At 41.3% G+C, this 26973-nt stretch overlaps 1 protein-coding gene and 1 non-coding gene across 2 annotated transcripts in view; one reads left to right on the top strand and one right to left on the bottom strand.

The window, feature by feature from the left end:
• LOC124552403 (collagen alpha-1(I) chain-like) overlaps positions 1-26973 on the bottom strand; it is a 255146-nt gene that overhangs the window by 98845 nt on the left and 129328 nt on the right. Inside the window, exons 6-12 of the mRNA XM_047126667.1 lie at positions 26724-26755; positions 22484-22564; positions 15315-15428; positions 9440-9590; positions 6528-6652; positions 3519-3725; positions 2210-2308 (exon numbers count right to left, since the gene is read on the bottom strand). Coding sequence (XP_046982623.1) covers positions 2210-2308; positions 3519-3725; positions 6528-6652; positions 9440-9590; positions 15315-15428; positions 22484-22564; positions 26724-26755 — 809 coding nt within the window. The remainder of the gene's footprint in view (positions 1-2209; positions 2309-3518; positions 3726-6527; positions 6653-9439; positions 9591-15314; positions 15429-22483; positions 22565-26723; positions 26756-26973) is intronic.
• Trnat-ugu lies at positions 11636-11709 on the top strand. Its single transcript has one exon. It is a non-coding gene; the product is annotated as a tRNA-Thr (tRNA).

Raw genomic sequence — 26973 nt, forward strand, 5'->3', positions numbered from 1 at the left:
TACCAATTCGATTCTACACAGAGTACGCGAAAGAACTTGCCCCCCTTCTAACAGCCGTGTACCGCAAGTCTCTAGAGGAACGGAGGGTTCCAAATGATTGGAAAAGAGCACAGATAGTCCCAGTCTTCAAGAAGGGTCGTCGAGCAGATGCGAAAAACTATAGACCTATATCTCTTACGTCGATCTCTTGTAGAATTTTAGAACATGTTTTTTCCTCGCGTATCATGTCATTTCTGGAAACCCAGAATCTACTATGTAGGAATCGACATGGATTCCGGAAACAGCGATCGTGTGAGACCCAACTCGCCTTATTTGTTCATGAGACCCAGAAAATATTAGATACAGGCTCCCAGGTAGATGCTATTTTTCTTGACTTCCGGAAGGCGTTCGATACAGTTCCGCACTGTCGCCTGATAAACAAAGTAAGAGCCAACGGAATATCAGACCAGCTGTGTGGCTGGATTGAAGAGTTTTTAGCAAACAGAACACAGCATGTTGTTATCAATGGAGAGACGTCTACAGACGTTAAAGTAACCTCTGGCGTGCCACAGGGGAGTGTTATGGGACCATTGCTTTTCACAATATATATAAATGACTTAGTAGATAGTGTCGGAAGTTCCATGCGGCTTTTCGCGGATGATGCTGTAGTATACAGAGAAGTTGCTGCATTAGAAAATTGTAGCGAAATACAGGAAGATCTGCAGCGGATAGGCACTTGGTGCAGGGAGTGGCAACTGACCCTTAACATAGACAAATGTAATGTATTGCGAATACATAGAAAGAAGGATCCTTTATTGTATGATTATATGATAGCGGAACAAACACTGGTAGCAGTTACTTCTGTAAAATATCTGGGAGTATGCGTACGGAACGATTTGAAGTGGAATGATCATATAAAACTAATTGTTGGTAAGGCGGGTACCAGGTTGAGATTCATTGGGAGAGTGCTTAGAAAATGTAGTCCATCAACAAAGGAGGTGGCTTACAAAACACTCGTTCGACCTATACTTGAGTATTGCTCATCAGTGTGGGATCCGTACCAGGTCGGGTTGACGGAGGAGATAGAGAAGATCCAAAGAAGAGCGGCGCGTTTCGTCACTGGGTTATTTGGTAACCGTGATAGCGTTACGGAGATGTTTAATAAACTCAAGTGGCAGACTCTGCAAGAGAGGCGCTCTGCATCGCGGTGTAGCTTGCTCGCCAGGTTTCGAGAGGGTGCGTTTCTGGATGAGGTATCGAATATATTGCTTCCCCCTACTTATACTTCCCGAGGAGATCACGAATGCAAAATTAGAGAGATTAGAGCGCGCACGGAGGCTTTCAGACAGTCGTTCTTCCCGCGAACCATACGCGACTGGAACAGGAAAGGGAGGTAATGACAGTGGCACGTAAAGTGCCCTCCGCCACACACCGTTGGGTGGCTTGCGGAGTATCAATGTAGATGTAGATGTAGATGTAGATAAGTGCTGTGACATCTGCAACAATCCAGCACCTTGAAGGATAGTGATGAAGCGGTGCAAGCAGAGGTCCACATTCAACAGTGAAGATATCAACAATGCAGGTTGGATGTCTGCTGACTGTTAACTGAGTGAAAGCTGCTAATTTTTGGGAATAAGCTGATATTGTTAACCAGAAACGACAGTAAAGAATATATATATTGAACGGCCAGCATCAAAATAGCCAGACTAGTGAACAGGTGCTAACAAGAGGTATACGAACTTACACCACTTATTGTCCGAACTCCCAAACCGCCTGTTTCTGAGCCAAAAATACACTTTTATGATGGGAAGAGTTACCCCAAAATATAATACAATATGATATAAGCGAATGAAAATAAGCAAAAGAGACTAATTTTCATGTTGAATGATCGCTTACTTCAGATATCATCTGAATAGTAGAAATGGTAGCATTAAGTCTTTGAACAAGATCACGAATGTGGGCTTTCCACGACAGTTTACTAGCTATCTGAACACCTCGAAATCTGAACAGCTCTATTTCACTAATCGTATGCCCAGTCTGTGAAATTAAAATGTTGCATTTTGTTAAATTGTGCACACCTACAATAATGTACCATCTTCAACAGCTAGGTATTTAATAAATTCTACACACTTCTATGGTAACCTGATGTGCTAAAATAATTATCTCCAATTAAAAGCACTGTTGCAACTGTACTCTCTATTGTAGATGGGAAGGTGTGTCAGAAACTCACCGGAGGGCCTGGTGGTCCTGAAATTCCATCGATCCCCCTGAGGCCGGGAGGTCCTGGAGGACCCTCTCGCCCTCTCTCGCCTCTCGGTCCGGCTGGACCCTGAAACAGACAGAAAATTATAACTGATTATATTGGAAGACAGCAATGATTAATTGTGGGTACTCACACACACACACACACACACACACACACACACACACACACACACACACACGAAGAATACTGTATGCAATCTGAAAGTTCAAGCTGCAAATTAAGTAACACACTTGCTAATTCTTTCTTTAAATTTTTGCTAGCTGGCAAATTATTTTTTGAGCCTCACTTAATGACAGTTAAGATTTCTGTAAGTGGCATTTCAACTACTGTTACAGTTTTTAACCAGTAAAGATCAAAATAGTTGCTCGAACAGTTCACAGGTGTACTGCCAGTCCACAGTGTCCGACGGGCACAATATTTTGGCGATCAGACATGTCAGCATTGTCAGGTGTGCTGACGAACTGCGCACCTGACAACGGTGACATGTCTGATCGCCAAAATATTGTGCCCGTTGGACACTGTGGACCGGCACACCCGTGGACTGTTTGAGCAAGAAATATGCCGGGAGACACTGAAGAATCACATCAAAATACTTCATTAGGGTACCGCAAATGCTTATGTTTAGCTGACGTGGTGCACCTTTTGTGTCTTTGGGCTGTCCTGTGATTACTGTGAGTCTGAACGCTTTTGCATTATGGAATGAGAATGTGGGTTTAGAGAATGAGTCACGTAGTCACATCAGGGGGGTAGTCAGTGAAGTGCATTCATACAGTAGGGCCAACAAAACAGGACAGATGTGTAATAAAATCATGAGTATTTGGTAAAGTTTGATTTTTGAAAAAGTTTTACATTCCTGATAATATCAATTATATCAAGTGATTTAAGTATTGTGAGATATTGTGGACAAATCAACTTTCTGTTGTATTTAATTAAGATTTTTGTTGAGATGCAGCACTGTAATGACAATAAATAGATTATCAAGCAAGTTTAGTAAATTTTCTATGAATGACTTAGAAAATTGGCATCTGGATACTGACCTTCACATTTTATAAGCACGAAGAAAATCTATGAGTGCTAATCTGTAACATCCTCTCATAATAGATGTGCTGTGCTGTTGCATGAGCATCACAGTACCCTTGTCGCTTGTACATAAATACTCGATTACTGTGCACCTGCTACCACTACATTAATTAACCATTCGCCCCACCTTCCCCCCCGACTGTAATCTACAGCTGCCCGCCCTAACAGTTTCGTGCCAGCTGGGGCGACTCACCATCGGACCGATGGGTCCCATGGGCCCTGTGGTGCCCTGTGCGCCCTTCTCGCCACTGGGGCCCTGTTCACCCTTAGCTCCGTCCAGTCCAGGGAAGCCGCGGTGCCCTTTGATGCCCGGGAGGCCCGGCATGCCCGGCAGGCCCCTGGGTCCCGGGGGACCGGCCGATCCGGGTTGTCCCGCCTCTCCGTCGTCACCTTGCTCTCCCTGCAAAATTCCATTTTACGTACTTCTGGTACAGGTTCCTGTCAATTTAATTAATGTTAATATTTAAACAAATATTACTTCAAAGTACTGTATCCAAATGAAGATGTCTGATAAAGAGAAACTTGTTAATATTGAAAAAAATTTAAGTTAGAGTGTACATAACTGGTACATAGCCTCAAAACATTTTTCAAAGAAGACATTTTTTTATGGGCTTTAAAATTTCCAGTTGATCTGGTATTGGCCAATTTCAACTTACTAACTATCATCAAGCAAGTTATAAACATAACAAACACAGATAAAAGAAAACATGTAATGTGCATGGAAAAACACCAAATGGTAGTGTTAAATGAAACTCGGATAATGACTAATACGCTGAAATCGACCGAGAGCAAATAAACTGAAAATTGTATGGCTCACAACAGACAATGTTTCCTTTTGATAAAATTTAGGTATTAAGAAGTCTTTTGTGAAGGTATTAGGAGTGTAGCCATTACAGAAGTGATATGTTTAACAATCAACACTTCAGACAAAAAGAGAATAGGAGCTTTTGAAATCTGGTGCTACAGCAGAATGCTGAAAGTAGAAGGGTGGACCCAATAACTAATGAGGGGTTATGGCATAACTAGACTAAAAGATGAGATCAATTGACAGGATATATTCTGAGGCATCAAGGAATCGTAAAGGTTGTAATGGAGGAAAGTGTGTCAGTGTGTATGTGTGTGTGTGTGTGTGTGTGTGTGTGTGTGTGTGTGTATATGTGTGTGTGTGTGTGTGTGTGTGTGTGTGTGTGTTTTAGAGTAAGAAAAAGGCTTGAATACAGTAAGCAGTTTCAAATGGATGTAGATTTGCTGTAGTTATTCAGAGAGAAAGAGGCTCATAAAGGACCGACTAGTGAGGAGAACTGAATCAAATCAGTCTTTGGACTGAACACAACAGCAACATCAAAAGCAAAATACAACACACAATATTATAACTTATGAGACAGAATGGCTTGCCACAAGGTTCACTAGTAATCACAGCCCACATATGATGAGAACAGAGTGAGTGGTAAAGATGCATTAAGAAAAATGAAAGACATACTTCAATTAAGAACTAGGAGGCAAAGGAGATGGGGAAACAACCCAGAGATGTGGGAGGGCGAGGGAGGTATATATATAATAGAGGGAAACATTCCACCTGGGAAAAATATATCTAAAAACAAAGATGATGTAACTTACCAAAAGAAAGCGTTCACATGTTGATAGACACACAAACATACACACAAAATTCAAGCTTTCGCAACCAACGGTTGCGTCATCAGGAGATTTCCTGATGAAGCAACTGTTGGTTGTGAAAGCTTGAATTTTGTGTGTGTGTTTGTGCTTGTTTGTATGTCTATCAACATGCCAAGGGAGAGAGAGAGAGAGGAGAGAGAGAGAGAGAGAGAGAGAGAGAGAGAGACAGACAGACAGAGGGGGAAGGGGGGAGGAGAAAAATAAAATAAAGAAAATAATTAAATAATGCATGATAAATTATTAATAATAATAACAATGAAAAAGGGAAAGATAGGCAGAATTATATGTTCACAAGCGAGAGAAGTCTAGGAGGGTGTCAGGAGGCCTCTTGAGTTCAGGGATACTCATACTGAGTGGGAGGATCACCCCCCCCCCCCCTTCCCCCTCCCCACCCTTTGTGATGTAGCATGTAGCAGGCATTCAGATCCCTTGGCCATTTTTAGCAACTGGACACTGTACAATTTCATCATTATTTGTTGGGTTCCCTCAAGTTCCAACAATTGCCTTTTACAAAATTCTTAAAGAATGTTTAAATTACATGCAGTTGTGCTTGTGCTGGTATCGAAAGTGCATAGTGACATGCACAAAAATTATAAATTTGAATTTTCTTAAGTGGCACTGTAATGAAGGTGATGGCTTTTTTGAGCAAAATTGTCACTGGAAATAAAACATTGAGGTGTTCAGCATGAAAACTATAACTGTCTCATGAAACTGGCAGTTTGACTGTGGATGACAAACAAGATGTCAGATTTTTAGGAAATTGGAATTAAAAAGTTATGCGTGCATTATGATACATCCTAATATTAGTGGAAATTGTGCTGAGAAGTAGATTAAGGAACAAACATTAAAGTAATAATAAAATTGTTTTCAAACATGTGTGTGAGTTTGAGTAACATTAAAAATGTATTTACTTAAAAAAATACATCATAAGACAGACTATATAAAGCATTTTTCTGTGTCAGTCACATGTTCATTGTACTACATTACATTTCAGTGGTTCATATCATCATCTGCAAGCGCAAAATTAGATGATATTCTCGGTATTAGTCGGAGTACAGATCACTTTTCACTCTAGCAGACCAAATGAAGAACAGCTTCCGTTTCACCTTCAGCTGGCGATAAAAATGCTTTTTGGTAACACCATTGCTAAATTTAAAAACAGAAATTATGTGATTGTGATGTGTACATACAGTTTTCTGTAAAAAAAAAAAAAAAAAAAAAAAAAATAACAACAAAATATGAGACAAAAAGTTTTTTGCTAACCTGCCACTGTAGTGCTCTGCACTAATATCAAGAATGTAAAACCCAATTCTCCACTTGAAAACAGTGGTGTGACCCACTGAAATGCACCGTATTACAATAAACAAGTAACTGATGTAGAAAACGGATTTACTTATTTTTTATTATCAATCGGACTCCTCATAATGCCTCGCTTTGTGGACAAAATAATGAAGACTGATTTTATTTCTTAGTACTTCAGCTCTTATGAGCATCCACGAGTGTCTTGACAAAACGAGTGAATACTCACGTCCTTTCCGGGCAGTCCCGGAAGTCCTCTGGGCCCGGGAGTTCCCGGAGGACCCACGGGTCCAGCATCTCCGGGTTCCCCTCGTACACCTTGGAAGCCTTGTGGTCCTGGTGGCCCTGGTGGTCCTGCAAGACACACACCATGATGTACCTACCACATCTGTGTTCGTCCAATCTATTCGCTGCCTCAGCTGATGTGTCTCACTATTTTTGTGCTGACTTGTTTTCTTCACTTTTACACTACACTAGTTCACTTCTGCTTCCCGTGCCCCTTCAGACAACATCTCTACATTTCACAGTACATTTCCACTGGTTATAAAATTCTCTTATCACAATCCAGACATTTTTGTTTGGTGCTTGTTAGCATTCATTATATGGCAGTGGGAACAAAGTGGAAGACTCTGTAAAATCCATTTATCCTCCTGTGTTGGAACCGAATGTGTCAGAGAGGATATTTTGTGCGCATTCTACCATGTGTGTTTCTTAATCCGGGCAAATGAGGAAATTTGATAACTTCAACTTGAAGTAAAGTAAAATAATGAAGCTACCGTATTTACTCCAATCTAAGCCACACTTTTTTCCGGTTTTTGTAATCCAAAAAACCGCCTGCGACTTAGAATCGAGTGCAAAGTGAGCGGAAGCTCTGAAAAATGTTGGTAGGTGCTGCCACAACTAACTTCTACCATCGAATATATGTAGCACTACACAGGCATGAAACTTCCTGGCAGATTAAAACTGTAGCACTACACAGGCACGAAACTTCCTGGCAGATTAAAACTGTGTACCGGACCGAGACTCGAACTCGAGACCTTTGCCTTTCACAGGCAAGTGCTCTACCGACTGAGCTACCTGAGCACGACTCACGCCCTGTCCTCACAGCTTTAATTCCACCAGTACCTCGTCTCCTACCTTCCAAACTTTACAGAAGCTCTCCTGTGAACCTTGCAGAACTAGCGCTTCTGAAAGAAAGGATATTGCGGAGACACGGCTTAGCCACAGCCTGGGAACATCCCCCAGGAATACGACTTCGTGAAATCCTGCCCTGAAATGAGATCCGTCCTTCATCAAATCCTCCCCACTCCACCAAGAGTGTCTTTCCACCGTCCACCTAACCTTCGTAACCTTTTGGTTTGTCCCTATGAAATCCCCGAACCACCTTCCATACCCTCTGGCTCCCCTTGCAACCGCCCCCGGTGTAAAACCTGTCCCATGCACCCTCCCGCCACCACCTACTTCAGTCCTGTAACCCGGAATGTGTACATGATCAAAGTCAGAGCCACGTGTGACATGTCTGCTTGTGTCTGTATATGTGTGGATGGATATGTGTGTGTGTGTGCGAGTGTATACCCGTCCTTTTTTCCCCCTAAGGTAAGTCTTTCCGCTCCCGGGATTGGAATGACTCCTTACCCTCTCCCTTAAAACCCACATCCTTTCGTCTTTCCCTCTCCTTCCCTCTTTCCTGATGAGGCAACAGTTTGTTGCGAAAGCTTGAATTTTGTGTGTATGTTTGTGTTTGTTTGTGTGCCTGTCGACCTGCCAGCACTTTCATTTGGTAAGTCACTACATCTTCGTTTTTAGATATATTTTTCCTACATGGAATGTTTCCCCCTATTATAAAAACAAAGATGATGTGACTTACCAAACGAAAGTGCTGGCAGGTTGATAGACACACAAACAAACACAAACATACACACAAAATTCAAGCTTTCATTCCATGTGGGAAAAATATATATAAAAAACAAAGATGCTGAACTTACCAAACAAGAAAGTGCTGGTTGATAGACACAATAAAAAACACACACAAATTTCAAGCTTTCACAACCCAAGGTTGCTTTATCAGGAAAGAGGGAAGGAGAGGGAAAGACGGAAGGATGTGGGTTTTAAGGGAGAGAGTACGGAGTCATTCCAATCCCGGGAGCAGAAAGACTTACCTTAGGGGAGAAAAAGGACAGGTACACACTCGCACACACGTACATATCCATCTGCACATATACAGACACAGGCAGACATATGTAAATGCCACCTATGTGTCTGTATATGTGCAGTTGGATATGTGTGTGTGAGTGTGCCTGTGTCTGTATGTGTGCGGATGGATATTGTGTGTGTGTGCGAGTGTATACCTGTCCTTTTTTCCCCCTAAGGTAAGTCCTTCAGCTGCCGGGATTGAAATGACTCCTTACCCTGTCCCTTAAAACCCACATCCTTTCGTCTTTCCCTCTCCTTCCCTCTTTCCTGATGAAGCAACCATTGGTTGTGAAAGCTTGAATTTTGTATGTATATTTGTTTTGTTTGTGTGTCTATCGACCTGCCAGCGCTTTTGTTTGGTAAGTCTCATCATCTTTGTTTTTAGATATATTTTTCCCACTTGGAATGTTTCCCTCTAATATATATATATATATATATATATATATATATATATATATATATATATATATATATATATATAAAGATGATGTGACTTACCAAACGAAAGCGCTGGCAGGTCAATAGACACACAAACAAACACAAACATACATACAAAATTCAAGGTTTCGCAACTAACGGTTGCTTCATCAGGAAAGAGGGAAGGAGAGGGAAAGACGAAAGGATGTGGGTTTTAAGGGAGAGGGTGAGGAGTCATTCCAATCCCGGGAGCGGAAAGACTTACCTTAGGGGGAAAAAAGGACAGGTATACACTCGGACACACATCCATTTCCAACCGCACATACACAGACACAAGCAGACATTAGACACACACATACACACACACACACACACACACACACACATACACACAGAAACACACAATGAAATTATCTGGGCAAATAAATTTTAATGAACCCACTTTGGCTTCACAAGGCAAATAATTGGCTTCACAAGGCAAATAAATGCATAAACGGAGCGCCAACATGACATTTTGGGTCAGAAACTAACCTGGAGGGCCCCTCGGTCCGACCGGTCCGACTTGCGCGTGAAGGTACTGGTAGGCATCTGGAGACAAGCCGAATCCTAGGCCGCCACCCCCAGTGGGGCCCTTGTCGCCAGAGGCTTGCGAGAGGGCCAGCTGGGTGTAGAACGGCGAGATCTGAAAAGTACAGCTACTTGAAGGTGGGTTCTTTTAAATCAAGGATAAATATGAAAATGCAAGTGTTGATTTTTCATCTTGAATAATAGCCGCTTTGCTGCTATTGTAAATAATTTATTTAATGAGCAGTTTCATAGCCTAGAAGCCACATTATCAGGTTCTTCTTCTTCTTCTTCTTCTTCATCGTCACCTTGTCCCACGTTACGTAGGGTCGGCATTGCTCTTCTGGATCCTTCTCCTCCATAGTACTCTTCTACCCATTACCTCTTCCTTCTTCAACCCTTTCTCCCTTAGGTCCCCGGATATCTTATCCTTCCACCTCATCTTCGGTCTTCCTCTCCTTATGTCTCCTTCAATCTCTATATCTTCAACTCTGTTTCCGAAATACTCTTCCCCTTTTCTCTGTAAGTGTCTGTACCACCTTAGTCTGCTCTCTTGTATCTTTTTCCCCATGGGTCCCACTTTCACAGCTCCTCTAACAAATTCATTTCTAATCCTGTCCTTCCTTGAATGGTTCAAATGGCTCTGAACACTATGGGACTTAACATCTATGGTCATCAGTCCCCTAGAACTTAGATCTACTTAAACCTAACTAACCTAAGAACATCAAACACATCCATGCCCGAGGCAGGATTCGAACCTGCGACCGTAGCGGTCACCCAGTTCCAGACTGAAGCGCCTAGAACCGCACGGCCACACCGTGTCCTTCCTTGTTACCCTACACATCCACCTTAGCATCCTCATTTTCACCACTTCCATCTTCCTTTCCTGGGCTACTGTGATTGGCCATGTCTCTGCCCCATATATCATAGCAGGCCTTACCATCAACTTTCCCCTTCAACCCAATGCTCACCTTCTTGTCGCACAACACTCCACTCATTTTCCTCCAGTTGTTCCAACCACAATTTATTGTGTTGTATCTCACTTTCCAGTCCTCCGTCCCTCTGTATGTACGACCCCAGGTATTTAAATTTGCAGACCGATTTCAGCTCATCATCCTGGATCTTGAAGACCTCATCTGCAAATCCTTCAGTGCTAAATATTCTGACTTTGTCCTGCTAATTTTCATCCCTCTATCTTCTAGTATCTTCCTCCAATCCTCCAGCTTTTCCTCAAGTCTGTCGATGCTCTGCTCACAAAGAACCACATCTGCAAACATCATATTGCACGGCGCTTCCTTCTTCACATCTTTCACCTGCACATCCATAATCAGGTCAAAGAGGTAGGGACTAAGCGTAGACCCTTGATGTAACCCTACTTTTGCTGGAAACTCCTTTGTCATGCCCACACTACTTCTCACCTGTGTCATTGCTCCTCTGTACATTTCCTTCACTAACCTCACATACTTCTCTGGCGTGCTCTGCTCTCTCATGCTTCTCCATATTTCATCCCTTGGGACTCTGTTATATGCTTTCTCCAAATCAATGAAAGCCATATGTTGATCGGCTTGTAGCTCCCCGTGCCCTTGGGACTCTGTTATATGCTTTCTCCAAATCAATGAAAGCCATATGTTGATCGGCTTGTAGCTCCCCGTGTCTCTCCACTATCCACCACATTATCAGGTTAAATATGGTGAATCATGACATTAAAGTTGCAACATGGTCAGGACCAAACATTTCTTGTCTATGAATACATGACATAATTAGTGGATTGCCAGGTAAGCAGAAAGTATGGATCCACACTTTCTCAAGCGTGCCACGGATCCAAACAGAAGACAGTAAACTGAATATAACCAATTAACTATTGAATAAAGGGGCACAATTCATTCAGAGGGCCATAAATATAGCTGACCACAATGCATGGAGATGCAGGAAATTCTGCTTACCTGGCAATCTGCTAACTGCGCTGTTTATTAATGGAGAAGGGAAGTTCAGCCTCATCCATGTTGCAACTCTAATATCATGATTTACAACATTTAACCTGATGATGAATGGGCAAATGTCTATAAGGTACATTACATATGTAGAATTGTGCACAGTTGGGAATGTGAGTCTCGCAGGAAGCGTGCGAGGGATAAGTCCCTGCAGTCGCGCTATTCATCTGTGTCCTCGGTGGCTCAGATGGATAGAGCGTCTGCCATGTAAGCAGGAGATCCCGGGTTCGAGTCCCGGTTGGGGCACACATTTGCAGCTGTCCACATCGAGGTATATCAACAACACCTGTTGGCAGCTGAGGGTTTCAGTTCGTCATCATTTATTCTAGGGAAAAGCTGCACAGTCATCAACAGTATTCTGTTCTTTCGAGAACAGTTACTGTCTTCATATATTTCTTTTGATTGAACATCCACTGGATTGTGACACATTTGAGCTTCTACGATAGTGTGAGGAGGGATGTCTCACCCTCCTTCGATTTGGTAGCTCAGAGGGAGTTGAAGCTTGCAAATTTAAAGCACACACTACTAAAAGTTTCCCGAGGATGGAAATGTTAATGCTTTCGAGACCTGTCACTGTTCACTGCCACAGTTCAGGAAATGATGTGTTTTACTCAGCTCTGCATGAATCACTGATGTAAGGAGTTCAAAACAGAATGAAAGCACATCTCAAAATCATGCTCTACTTGCAACACATCTGCAATGGCACCGCTGGGCAGAATGTTGATGTTCCTGAGCTTTTTTGACATGGTCAGCAGATAGGCACTTAACTGAACTCAAACATCTCTCACAAACTTCAAATTGATTACAAAATTGAGGATGAGTGGAGTTCTAGAAATTGCCATCTCATCAGGTTTTGAAGTTGCCAGTGAAGATCAGAAAACTACATTAGTTGCAAATTATTGCACGAGTTTATTACCCGTGTGAATCCATAGTAGCTTCAGACATGGAGACTCATCCTAAGATTTCTACTTTTGTTACCCGTAAGTCTTTTTAAGCATTTGCTGTACCTGGGTGATCTGTTTCACCATTCTCCTAACTGTGTATGGTATGGGTTTGTGTGATCACTTTATCAGGATATTTGTGTCACCAGCAAACATCACAATCTTTCATGAGTTCATCAATCTCTCTGGTTAGTCTGTTACATACGTCAAGAATCCAGTGGACACTGTATTTTGTGTAGGTGGTTACTAATAGCTTTGAGGAACTGGGAAAGTTCCCTGTTCTTATTCTTTATCAAGCAAATAATTTCAGTTAAGTTATATGAGAATAATTAGCTCAGATTAATAAATAAACTACTTTTCGCTCATCTGGATAGGTGAGCATGTTAATGTGTGCCACTTCCAGTATCTGGGAAGGTGTGCCGGTACCGGATCTAATCTGTCTGCTGGATTAACAATGTCAGTCAGTGTGCCTGCCAGCCTTTATGTGTTTTGAGGTGCCCTCCCACATTCAACTAGGAAAATACTGAGCTAATTTTCATATCCCGTCTCGTATTCATGACATGCAAGCATTTAGAAAATATCTCCTGCTTGGATACGGTCTTTACTCTGGATGCAGGCGGGTGGGGTACATGAATTCCATATTGGATTGGAGGTGTGGTGTCAGAAAGAGTACCCGGTCACCCACTCTCACTGACATTGCTTCAACCCAATAACAATGATGACCTCTTGGTCAAGTGAGATAAATCAAGGATGATGATGATGGTGGTGAAAAAGAATACATAAACTTCTTTTACAAAATACGAACCAGTATATGGTACATAAAAACACAGAACATAGTAGAATTATGAATATGCTATGTGATTTTCAGATCTACTACTATAGTGTTACTTATTCTGCATGCTCATGAAGTAAGCACCATTAATAGCAGATTTGCAGACCACACAATATGTGGGTAATTCCATCAGGTATTATATTTATATCATGGATTGGATGATATTTTGTAAAAGAAATTTATGTATGAGGCTCAGCTAAGAACTCGTTCTGTCACCTGAAGGTGGTCCTAAATTAACTGATGTTGGTTCTTTAATGAACAAGTGAAGGTGTGTAGACATACAATGAAGTTTCTGATAGGCTGAAGAGTTACTGTTTTTTAGTTAATATAGTGAAATTTATGATCTATCTAACAGAAGGGGAAGGGAGCGGGGCAGGGGAGGGCGGTCGGGGGGGGAGGGGAATGTTAAAAAAATCACTGGTTTGAATCTTGCTAGATGCAATTTCGTTTGTACTTTTATTTTATTTCCATAGTTATTAATGAGCACAAACATTATTTAATATATACTGACTCATAATTTTTAAATAAAAGTAATATGTTTTTATTTTCAGTTACTTATCACATGAACCTGCCAGTATTCACACTTTTTCTAAAATTTAACGTAACAATGAGAAATTTCAAACAGAAAATAATTTTTTTTTTAAATTTCTACAGACAGAATAGTATTAATGATGTACATAATGCTTTTATTTTAACAAGAAGGCATTTCGTAAGTCTGTATTAAACTTTAATTTATTTTCAAAAGATCTGTAATCTATACAAATAAAAATCAATTGTCACATTTATCAAATATCATCAATTATGAATGGGACGTCAGATTTTTATTTATTTATTTATTTTATTTTTTATTTATTTATTTATTTTTTTTTTGTAATTGGCAGGACAAGTTCTGCATGAAAAATTTTTTTTTGAAAATCCACTGGAAAAATCAGAAATTAAAATCAATTGTGAAAGATCATCGCTAGAGAATGGCTTGATTGATTTGGTTGTTTTTCTCCATTAGTAATTGTGGATAGTAAACATATTTTTAGTATGAAAAAGGAAATAAAAATTGTATTAATTTTGACAGTTCTGCTGTCATGTATGTCCATAACAAAAAAAATGAGTTTAACAGTTAATGCAATATACAAAAGGGGAAACACTGTTACCAAAAACCTTGAAAAGTTCTTGAAGGTTTTACTACAAATTGTTACATGACACTCTAATGAACATTCAGATGAACATAGGCTACAAATTTTTGAGATATGTAATATATATATAGGAGGAAGTGTTAGTACCACATATCACAAAAAATTCTTGACAGATTTACTTCAGATTTTTACACGATACTCTACCGAACATTCAGACGGAAATGGACACAGAGAGGGTGGAGGTGGTTACGCATATAGAGATGTGGGAAGGAGGAGATGTGTGGAGAGAGGGTGGGGACGAGAAAATGGACATAGAGAGTGGGGACAAGGAATTTATAATGTATATGCAGTTCCTATGCATATTTAACATTTGCAAAGCATTGCAGGTTTGCTAGTTAATAACAAAAACATATTTTCATTAAGAATTATGATTCAATATTTCTTAATTAATCTCTCCATTCAATAATAGGTATGTAATTTAATTAAAACATTGCATCTAGCAAGTTCAAATTAGCGACTTTACAATAATAAAGTTTTCAGCTAGGTGCTCAGATACCAACAACTAGGATATAAATCCACAAATGGTTGGCAATTAATAATTTATGGAAACTTTCTAATTTTCAAAGTTGATTTTTTTTTTCTTTTTTTAGTTTTTCTGAAAATAGCTGCTCTTACTTAAGGAAACTGGTGTCTGGGCATTGACTTTCAGATAAGTACAAATAAAATTGGAGAGGGCCACCTCGAAACAAGCTCTTGATCTGTGACGAGCAAAAACTCGCCCACTGGCCAGCTGAGTAACAGACTGGTGGGAAAACAGAGCAGGGATATTAATCATAAAAGTTTGTAACAGTGGATATATGAGCATTACAAGCTTCTGTCAACTTCCAAGGACTCAAATGACTATTCTACAACCTAGAGCAGCAGCAGCAGCAGATGGGATGTACTCACATCTGGAGCGGGTCCCGGCGGACCGGGCAGTCCTGGGATTCCCGGCTGTCCCGGTGGTCCGGGATATCCTGCCTCTCCTGGTCTTCCTGGCTCTCCTGGTCGTCCGCTCTCTCCCTACAAATCAGGAAATTGTGCACAGTGTAGCAACCTGTCTGCAGTAAGCATCAGTAGTAATAAATGTGTAGCTCTAACATGTAAATAACAACTCTCTACTGAAACACTCTTCCAGCACGTAAAGGCCATTAGTTTCTATTTATTTGTGTGTGAAAATAAATTATTTACTTCCCCTGATACAGGTTACCAACATATAGCCAGAGTAACTGTGTGGTAGGGTTCCTGGAAACCAAGAATGATACTTAAATTCTATCATACTCTACTGGCCATTAAAATTGCTACACCATGAAGATGACGTGCTACAGACACGAAATTTAACCGACAGAAAGAAGATGCTGTGATATGTAAATGATTAGCTTTTCAGAGTATTCACACAAGGTTGGTGCCGGTGGTGACACCTACAACGTGCTGACATGAGGAAAGTTTCCAACCCATTTCTCATACACAAACAGCAGTTGACCGGTGTTGCCTGGTGAAACCTTGTTGTGATGCCTCGTGTAAGGAGGAGAAATGCGTACCATCACGTTTCTGACTTTGATAAAGGTCGGATTGTAGCCTATCGCGATTGCGGTTTATCGTATCGCAACATTGCTGCTCGCGTTGGTCGATATCCTATGACTGTTAGCAGAATATGGAATCGGTGGGTTCACGAGGGTAATACGAAACGCCGTGCTGTATCCCAACGACCTCGTATCACTAGCAGTCGAGATGACAGGCATCTTATCCGCACGGCTGTAATGGATCGTGCAGCCATGTCTTGATCCCTGAGTCAACAGATGGGGATGTTTGCGAGACAACAACCATCTGCACGAACAGTTCGACAATGTTTGCAGCAGCATGGACAATCAGCTCAGAGACCGTGGCTGTGGTTACCCTTGATGCTGCATCACAGACAGAAGCCTCTGCGATGCTGTACTCGACGACGAACCTGGGTGAACGAATGGCAAAACTTCATTTTTTCAGATGAATCCAGGTTCTGTTTACAGCATCATGATGGTCGCATCCATGTTTGGTGACATCACGGTGAATGCACATTGGAAGTGTGTATTCGTCATCACCTGGCATGATGGTATGGGGTGCCATTGGTTACACGTCTCGGTCACCTCTTGTTCGCATTGACGGCACTTTGAACAGTGGACATTACATTTCAGATGTGTTACAAACCGTGGCTCTACCCTTCATTTGATCCCTGCAAAACCCAACATTTCAGCAGGATAATGCACGACCGCACGTTGCAGGTCATGTACGGGCCTTTCTGGATACAGAAAATGTTCGACTGCTGCCCTGGCCAGCACATTTTCCAGATCTCTCACCAATCGAAAACGTCTGGTCAATGGTGGTCGAGCAACTGGCTCGTCACAATACACCAGTCACTACTCTTCTTGAACTTGGTATTGTGCTGAAACCGCATGGGCAGCTGTACCTGTACACGCCATCCAAGCTCCGTTTGACTCAATGCCCAAGCATATCACGGCCATTATTACGGCCACAGGTGGTTGTTCTGGGTACTGATTTCTCAGGATCTATGCACCCAAATTGCGTGAAAATGTAATCGCATGTCAGTTCTAGTATATCATATTTGTCCATTAAATACTGGTTTATCATCTGCATTTCTTCTTGGTATAGCAATTTTAATGGCCAGTAGTGTATTATGACTGCACCTTTACTATTCCATGGACGCGAGTATGGACTTGGAGAAAACTGTTACAGAGAACTGAAGTGGCAGAAATGAGAATTTTATGACATTTGGTATGATACAAACTAGACGATCATAGGATGGACAGTGAGATAAGTGAGGAGCTCCATTTTCTAGGAATAGTAGCAACTACGTTTGGATCAAAGAAAGCACATGACTATAGAGTAGAAAAAGGATAAAATGACCGTGAAGATGATGGTGCATTCAGCTTTAAATAGTTCGGTTTTGTAACAAGCTTAGACTTCTAACCCAAAAATATACATGATGACGACAACTTTCTATTTACTTGCAACCACAATCCTGCTGTATTTTATGAATGACAACCTTCCCTGCCAGCTTTGTTATTAAATTTATTTATTTATGATCATGATTCCTGCTATTATGCCATTCTTAATTAATACACTCCTGGAAATTGAAATAAGAACACCGTGAATTCATTGTCCCAGGAAGGGGAAACTTTATTGACACATTCCTGGGGTCAGATACATCACATGATCACACTGACAGAACCACAGGCACATAGACACAGGCAACAGAGCATGCGCAATGTCGGCACTAGTACAGTGTATATCCACCTTTCGCAGCAATGCAGGCTGCTATTCTCCCATGGAGACGATCATAGAGATGCTGGATGTAGTCCTGTGGAACGGCTTGCCATGCCATTTCCACCTGGCGCCTCAGTTGGACCAGCGTTCGTGCTGGACGTGCAGACCGCGTGAGACGACGCTTCATCCAGTCCCAAACATGCTCAATGGGGGACAGATCCGGAGATCTTGCTGGCCAGGGTAGTTGACGTACACCTTCTAGAGCACGTTGGGTGGCACGGGATACATGCGGACGTGCATTGTCCTGTTGGAACAGCAAGTTCCCTTGCCGGTCTAGGAATGGTATAACAATGGGTTCGATGACGGTTTGGATGTACCGTGCACTATTCAGTGTCCCCTCGACGATCACCAGTGGTGTACGGCCAGTGTAGGAGATCGCTCCCCACACCATGATGCCGGGTGTTGGCCCTGTGTGCCTCGGTCGTATGCAGTCCTGATTGTGGCGCTCACCTGCACGGCGCCAAACACGCATACGACCATCATTGGCACCAAGGCAGAAGCGACTCTCATCGCTGAAGACGACACGTCTCCATTCGTCCCTCCATTCACGCCTGTCGCGACACCACTGGAGGCGGGCTGCACGATGTTGGGGCGTGAGCGGAAGACGGCCTAACGGTGTGCGGGACTGTAGCCCAGCTTCATGGAGACGGTTGCGAATGGTCCTCGCCGATACCCCAGGAGCAACAGTGTCCCTAATTTGCTGGGAAGTGGCGGTGCGGTCCCCTACGGCACTGCGTAGGATCCTACGGTCTTGGCGTGCATCCGTGCGTCGCTGCGGTCCGGTCCCAGGTCGAGGGGCACGTGCACCTTCCGCCGACCACTGGCGACAACATCGATGTACTGTGGAGACCTCACGCCCCACGTGTTGAGCAATTCGGCGGTACGTCCACCCGGCCTCCCGCATGCCCACTATACGCCCTCGCTCAAAGTCCGTCAACTGCACATACGGTTCACGTCCACGCTGTCGCGGCATGCTACCAGTGTTAAAGACTGCGATGGAGCTCCGTATACCACGGCAAACTGGCTGACACTGACGGCGGCGGTGCACAAATGCTGCGCAGCTAGCGCCATTCGACGGCCAACACCGCGGTTCCTGGTGTGTCCGCTGTGCCGTGCGTGTGATCATTGCTTGTACAGCCCTCTCGCAGTGTCCGGAGCAAGTATGGTGGGTCTGACACACCGGTGTCAATGTGTTCTTTTTTCCATTTCCAGGAGTGTATTTCAGTATGAAATGCAACAATGCATTTTCTCTCATCTTGAAAGAACATCATCCCTGTCTCATTCACATTTAGATCTTAGATGTCATATGCATGTCACAACTACTGCATGACAAGTGATAAATAAAAACGTAGTCCCGAAAAGAGTTGGACAAGAATTACAATATGAAATATCACGTACTTTTATATGCATGATGTGGAATCTTATTTTATTATGCATATGACATGGAATATGTAAACACATAGGGAAGACATCCTATTAATAGAAATGAATGCGCATTGATGCACTTTATAGTGAGCTATGAACTGACATTGATACCATAGCCAAATTTGTGACCGTAAAGAGATGAATTTACTAACAGGCAGGTGCAACTTGTCTTTTCCGCCATGCACCATAGAGTGGATTGTGAACCATTCATGTAGATGCAGATGTAGAAAAATGGTCAGTTACTGAAAATTTAACACAGGCAGATAACTGTAATTTTCTTTGAGGGGTTATTATAAAAGGAGTATGGTTTCGAGGAATTGTCACCTATCATTTAGTAGTTGAATTGAAGAGATATTACACTGCACTTTATTCAATTTTCATTCTCTTTTTTATATCTTTTCTTGCCTCTCCAGATCTAGGAAACGGGGTAGATTTTGGAAAAGACTTCCAGTGAAACCTGGCAGAAAATCCATAGAGATTCTGGTCGTATGTACAGCACGCTAGTGTCAACACACAATCAGTGCCTTCTCTGTGTGATAACAATGGAAATGCTGTCAATGACAGTGCTGCTAAAGCAGAGTTACTAAACACAGCCTCCTGAACTTCCTTCACCAAAGTAAATATTCCAGAATTCAAATCAAGAACAGCTGCCAGCATGAATAAATTAGAAGTTGATATCCTTGGAGTAGTGGAACAACTTAAATTTTTTAATGAAAGTATGTCTTCCAGTCGAGACTGTATACCAATCAGGTTTCTTTCACAATATGCTGATGCAATAGCTCTATACTTAACAAGCATATACAACTGCTTGCTCAATCAAAAATTTGTACCAAAGGCTGGAAAGCTGCTCAGGTCAAACCAGGGGGAGTAACCCACTACATTACAGGCCCACATAATTAATGTTGATATGTGGCAGGATTCTGGAGCATATATTGCGTTTGAACATTATGAAATATCTCAAAGAAAATGGTCTATTGACACACAATCAACATAGATTTAGAAAACATCGCTCTTGTGATGTGAAATGAAATGTCATGTGGCTAGGGCCTCCCGTCAGGTTGACTTGTCGCCTGGTGCAAGTCTTTTGAGTTGATGCCACTTAAGCAACTTGTGTGTTGATGAGGATGATATGATGATGATGATAAAGACAACACAACACCTAGTCCCTGAGCGGAGAAAATTTCCAACCCAGCCGGGAATCAAATCTGGACCCCTTTGCATGGTATTCTGTCATGCTGACCACTCAACTATCGAGGCAGACTGTTCTTGTGAAACACAACTAGCTCTTTACTCACATGAACTGTTGAGTGCTATTGACAAGGGATTTAAAATTGATTCCATATTTCTAGATTTCCAGAAGGCTTTTGGCACTGTACAACACAAGCGGCTTGTAGTGAAAGTGCATGCATATGGAATACCATCTCAGTTATGTGACTGGATTCATTATTTCTGGTCAGAGAGGTCACTGATCATAGAGCGGAAAGTCATCAGATAACACAGGAGGGATTTCAGACATTTCCCATGTTTTATCGACCCTCTGCTGTTCCTTACCAACATAAACGATTTAGGAGACAATCTGAGCAGCCATCTTATGTTGTTTTCAGATGCTGCTGCCATTTACTGTCAAGTAAATTCATCAGAAGATCAAAACAAATTGCAAAACGTTTTACAAGAAGATATCGGTATGGTGCAAAAACTGGCAATTGACCTTAAATAATCAAAAGTATGAAGTCATCTACATAAGTGCTAAAAGGAATCTGTTAAACTTTGGTTACATGATAGATCAGTCACATCTAAAGGCCATAAATTCAACTAAATATCTAGGAATTACAATTATGAACAATTTAAATTGGAAGGAACACACAGAAATTGTTATGGGGAAAGCGAACCAAAGCTGTGTTTTGTTGGCAGAACACTTAGAAGATGCAACAGATTTACAAGAGAGACTGCCCGCACAAAACTTGTCCCTGCTCTTTTAGATTACTGCTGCACGGTCTGGCATCCTTACCATATAGGATTAACAGAGTGCGTAGAGAAAGTTCAAAGAAGAGCAGCACGTTCTGCATTATCGAGAAATACGGGAGAGAGTGCCATTGACATGATACAGGATTTGGGGTGGACATCATTAACACAAAGGCATTTTTCATTGTGGTGGGATCTTCGCATGAAATTTTAACTACCAAATTTCTCCTCTGAATGCAAAAACATTTTGTTGATGCCAACCTACATCATCATAATAAAATAAGGAAAACAGAGCTCGCACAGAAAGATATATGTGTTCGTTTTTCCCATGCGCTATTTGAGATTGGAATACCAGAGCATTATTGTGTAGGTGATTCAAAGAAAAGAAATTCCCAACTTTTGCTGGATTGAGGCATTGGAATAACCCAGTGGCAACAGATGAAAATTTGTATTTGAGTGGTCGCCTTAAGCACTTTGGCTCTCCGAGCATGTCTCCCTTGTGACCGAAGTCTCCACATGCCAGACACTGCAGAGTAGTGTCCCCTGTCCATTATTCCTGTCCACTCGCAGACCTACTGTATTCCCACAAGAGGTCAGACATTATAGTGCATTTGCACAGAAAGATCAATGTCTGAAATAACAGACACCATACTTATATATACACCTGACAGCATACCGATCTTTCATTGCAGATGCACAATAATTTCTGACCTCTTGTGGGAATACAGTAGAAGTGTGAGTGAAGAGGAAAAGCTGCTACTCTGTAGTATGTGACATATGGAGATTTGGGGCAGAAGAGAGATGTGCTCGGATAGCCGAAGCAGTTATGGCAATCACTCTCATAAAGTGGGAAATCTGGTGTCGAATTCCAATACAGTACAAATTTTCCTCTGTCCACTGAGTTATTTCAATGCCCCAATGCAGCAAAAGTCAGAAATTTCTTTTGTCAATACCATCAGTAGTGAAATAATAGCCCTCAGGCAAAGCCTTCTTCAGAAACAAAGCAAGCACATCTTACTTTAGTGTGTGTGTGTGTGTGTGTGTGTGTGTGTGTGTGTGTGTGTTTCTGAAGAAGGCTTTGGCCAAAACCAGATATTGATACATTGTTATTGTGAAAACTGTGATTTCTCGATAACTTGCGATTTGTAACAGATATTCAATGTCGCGGCCACCCCTGGAGTTCACAGGTAAGAGTGGCCATATGTGTGTGAGATGTTCATGTGTGAATGTGTTTGTGTTTCTCTGTCTGGTGAAGGTCTTTGTCCTGTAGTTAAAAATCGAACAGACCACTGTTTGAACATCTCCTCTGCACAGTGAATTGCAATCTATTCTAATCTGTACTGTTATTGCAATCTAGTAAGACTTACCCTAGGTCCAGGGATAGGAACTGTTTCCACATTGGTCTGTGGCAAACTGGGTCTTTCTCCATATGGCCTTCCACCACCAGTCTGCAAAAGAAATGGTTTCATTACTGTAGAACTAGACTGTTACAAAATGACAACTGAAAGAAAGTTATGTTTAACAGACACAAGCCTCCAATAAAACATTTATTTTTGTTAAATCTGAAAATAAGCTTTCCTCTCTGCTCCTCTCCTCAAATGAATAAATCAAGCACTTCCATTCCCTTTACATGCCAAGCTCCCATTGTAAGGCAATACACATTATAATACCAAAATCCTGCTACATTTTTAAAAATCTTGTCCTATAAAAATGGCGATGTGCACAAGGTGCTTTTCAATTTTAAATGTTTTATGAGGGCTATCCACAAAGTACATTACGTTTTGGAATTAAAAATAAATAAAGTAATGGAAATTTTTTTTATTACATACAGATGAAAGCCACACTTAAATACTACTTTTCTACATTGTTGCCATTTAAATTAAGTCACTTATCGTAGCGATGGACGAGCTTGGAAATTCCTTCGTCGTAAAATTCGGCCGCCTGCGCCTTCAACCACGTGGTTACCTCTTCTTTTGGGACAGAAAAGGTGTGATTTTTGTGGATTTCCTGGAAAGAGGCACTACAATAAACTCTCAAAGGTATTGCCAAACTCTGCACAACCTCAGAAGAGCAATATAAAACAAGCGCAGGGGAAAGTTGGGCTCAAAGATCTTGCTGATTCACGACAACGCCCAGGCCCATACAGCAAATGCCACTCGTGAAGTTCTCGAATCTTTTAAGTGGGAGTTGTTTCCTCATCCGCCATACAGTCCTGACCTGGCACTGAGCGACTTCCACTTATTCCCAGCAATGAAGCGTTTTGATGACGACACACAGCTTCAAGAAGAGGTAACCACATGGTTGAAGGCACAGGCGGCCGAATTTTACGATAAAGGAATTTCCGAGCTCGTCCATCGCTATAAGTGCCTTAATTTAAATGGTAACTATGTAGAAAAGCAGTATTTAAGTGTGGCTTTCATCTGTATATAATAAACAAAATTTCCAATACTTTATTTATTTTTAACTCCAAAACGTAATGTACTTTGTGGATAGCCCTCATATTTACAACAAACCTTTATACAATGTGTTACATTTTATCCATGTAGCAACTTGGCATGATATACAACTCAAAATGAACACATTTTATAATGTACATGTTTTTATATAACAAACATTTACGTTAATGTACAGTTTGATTTCCATTTCTTGTAATGCCATACTCAAACTTTTATTTCATATATTAGATGATAACTCATGATACGGAATATATTACATGCAAAGACACTATGTTACAGACCTGAAGACAACAAAGTCTGTCAAAACAAATTGTTTGTAATTAAAGAAATGTTTTTGCGACCTTAGCTTTTTTTTCCATTGTATTTGGTTGTAGTGGACACACTGAGCTACCGTGCCGGCATCTTTAGAAAATTTTTACCGAGTCAAACAGATCACTGATTCTAATTTCTCAGCATGAGGAAACTGAACTGAAGTTATTTGCATTCATGTACTGATTGGGGAATGTGGATTGGCTTCCTGAATGCCAAATGTCTGACTCATCTGTCTTCCTACCACTCGACTAACACATCAGAAAAATGTAGCTCACCTTCCACCTCCATCTCGACAATTAATTATAATGGTGGGGTGAAACCACTTGTGTACTACAACTAATCATCACATTACAAGCCTACAGCACATTTTCAAACAAGAGCAAATAATTCACAACTGGTCAATAGAACACTGAATCAAACCTCTGCAATGGTATAATCACAAACAACACTGTCCATAAAACTGTGCCATTCAAATATTTCAATCTGGAAGTGCTTATCAACTTCTCCTTCAGCTTAAAAGCTGGTAACATCTCAACGACTTGAAGAAACTCATAAACAAAAGATTTCAGTTGTTGAATTTCAAAATGGAGAAATTTTACATCAAATGCAAAAAATTTATATCACAATATCAAAAGTGTTTGGTACAGAGAAATTTACACTGTAAGATGTATGAGGTGCATGAGAAAAGTAACGAGACTGATTTTTTTTATCTACCAAAGTTTTTATTTTTTCCGAACATTAATACTGTCACCTTCAAAGCAGTTTCCTTCGGTAACTCTACACCATTAGAGTCATCGTTTCCAGTCTTGGTAGCAGTGCAGAAAGGCTTCAACCAGTACAGCCTTTAACATGTCGGTCACATTCTTCTGAATGTCCTCGAGACTCCCAAAATAACATCCTTTTAACATTTCATTTTGGGACCAGAAAAGATTCACAATGACTCAGAACATGTGAAATGGTGAGGGGAGGGGATGGGGAGGGGGGGGGGGGGGGGGGGGAGAAGGCTAAGGAACAACAAGAATGACTTTTGAGGTCAAAGATTCCGTGTTGTAAATGGTCGTGTGACATGGAATGTTGTTGTCATGCAGCAGCCACTTGTGTGCAGTGTCTGGTCCCATTTGATTCACCCTTTTCCTTAATCTTCCAAGGACATCTTTGTAAAACACTTGGTTGACAGTTTGTCCTGGAGGAATACTCTCACAAGTGCATGCACATGTTCGACATTTTCATTGGTTTTTCAAGTTGAAGGTCTTCCTGAGCGAAGTTCATCTTCAATGTGCTCTCAACCTTCCAGAAATGATTTGTGCCAGAGAAAAACTGGTGCTCTTGATAAGGAATGCTCCCCAAAAACCTGTTTCAACTTTTCGAAGGTCATACTTGCAGATTCTCCAAGTTTAACACAAAACTTGATGGCATGGATCAAATCATAACCAGTGACGAGACTTGGGAGAAACACGTCAGTTGCGAGACAAAATTACAGTTGATGGAGTAGGGGCACTCAACGTCCCCCCAAAAATCAAACCTCATCAGCAAGGAAGTTGATGGCAACAGTGTTTTGGGATAGGCAAGGTATGCTTCTAATTGATTTTCTCGAATGAGGAGCAACCATAAATTCTGTCCAGTACTGTCAAACTTTGCACACCCTTATAAGAGCAGTTTAAAACAAATGTCGAGGAAAGCTGACATCCAAAATTTTGTTTTTGTGCGACAATGCCCAAACTCACACGGCAAACCACACTAAAGATCTCCTTAATTCATTCTAATGGGAAATTTTCCATCTGCCCTACAGCCCCGATCTTGCACCAAGCGACTTCCACCTGTTTCCCAAGATGAAGAACTGGCCTGCAACATAGCGCTTTGATGATGACGCGGAACTCCAGGTGGGTGTGACTCACTGGCTGAAGTCTCAGGTGGCAGAATTTTGCAATGCAGCTTTTTCAAAGCCTGTCCACTGCTATGATAAGTGCCTCAATGTATTTGGTGACTATGTGGAAAAGTAGTATGTCAGTCGCTCTTTGAGATGTATATGTTGTTGTTGTGGTCTTCAGTCCTGAGACTGGTTTGATGCAGCTCTCCATGATACTCTATCCTGTGCAAGCTTTTTCATCTCCCAGTACCTACTGCAACCTACATCCTTCTGAATCTGCTTAGTGTATTCATCTCTTGGTCTCCCTCTACGATTTTTACCCTCCACGCTGCCCTCCAATACTAAATTGGTGATCCCTTGATGCCTCAGAACATGTCCTACCAACCGATCCCTTCTTCTGGTCAAGTTGCGCCACAAACTTCTCTTCTCCCCAATCCTATTCAATACTTCCTCATTAGTTATGTGATCTACCCATCTAATCTTCAGCATTCTTCTGTAGCACCACATTTCGAAAGCTTCTATTCTCTTCTTGTCCAAACTATTTATCGTCCATGTTTCACTTCCATACATGGCTACACTCCATACAAATACTTTCAGAAATGACTTCCTGACACTTAAATCAATACTGGATGTTAACAAATTTCTCTTCTTCAGAAACGCTTTCCTTGCCATTGCCAGCCTACATTTTATATCCTCTCTACTTCGACCATTATCAGTTATATACACTTTTCCAGATGTATATAATAAAATGTATTTCTCATAGTTAGATTTTTTTTAAATGCCAAAACGTTCCCTACTTTCTGAATAGCCCTTGTACATTTTGTGAAATAGAGTTACTACCTTTCTCCTTTCTTGTTCACTTTTTTGACTGTCTTTCAGTTTTAGAACACATTCTAAATCAAGCAAGCCAACCCCACCCCCACACAGTCAACTACCTCCCGCCCAAAACTGTAGCAGCAACATTTCACTTACCGGCTGCACTGTCAGCTCTGGTTCAGGTTCATCTGAAATAAAGTAAAATAGTAAATATTAAAAAGGGAAACTTATTTTTATTTTGTTTAGCATATGGCAAAACCACAGAAAAGTATGACACACATCAAACAGAAAAATAATATGATATAAAACAAACATAGCAAAATATTACAAACTAGTGTAAAGTTATAGGAAGTAAACATTTAGAGAGATTATCAACTTTACAGTTGCACACTAACTCAATGTCCAG

Source organism: Schistocerca americana, chromosome 10 (assembly GCF_021461395.2).
Source record: "Schistocerca americana isolate TAMUIC-IGC-003095 chromosome 10, iqSchAmer2.1, whole genome shotgun sequence".
Lineage (NCBI taxonomy): Eukaryota > Metazoa > Arthropoda > Insecta > Orthoptera > Acrididae > Schistocerca > Schistocerca americana.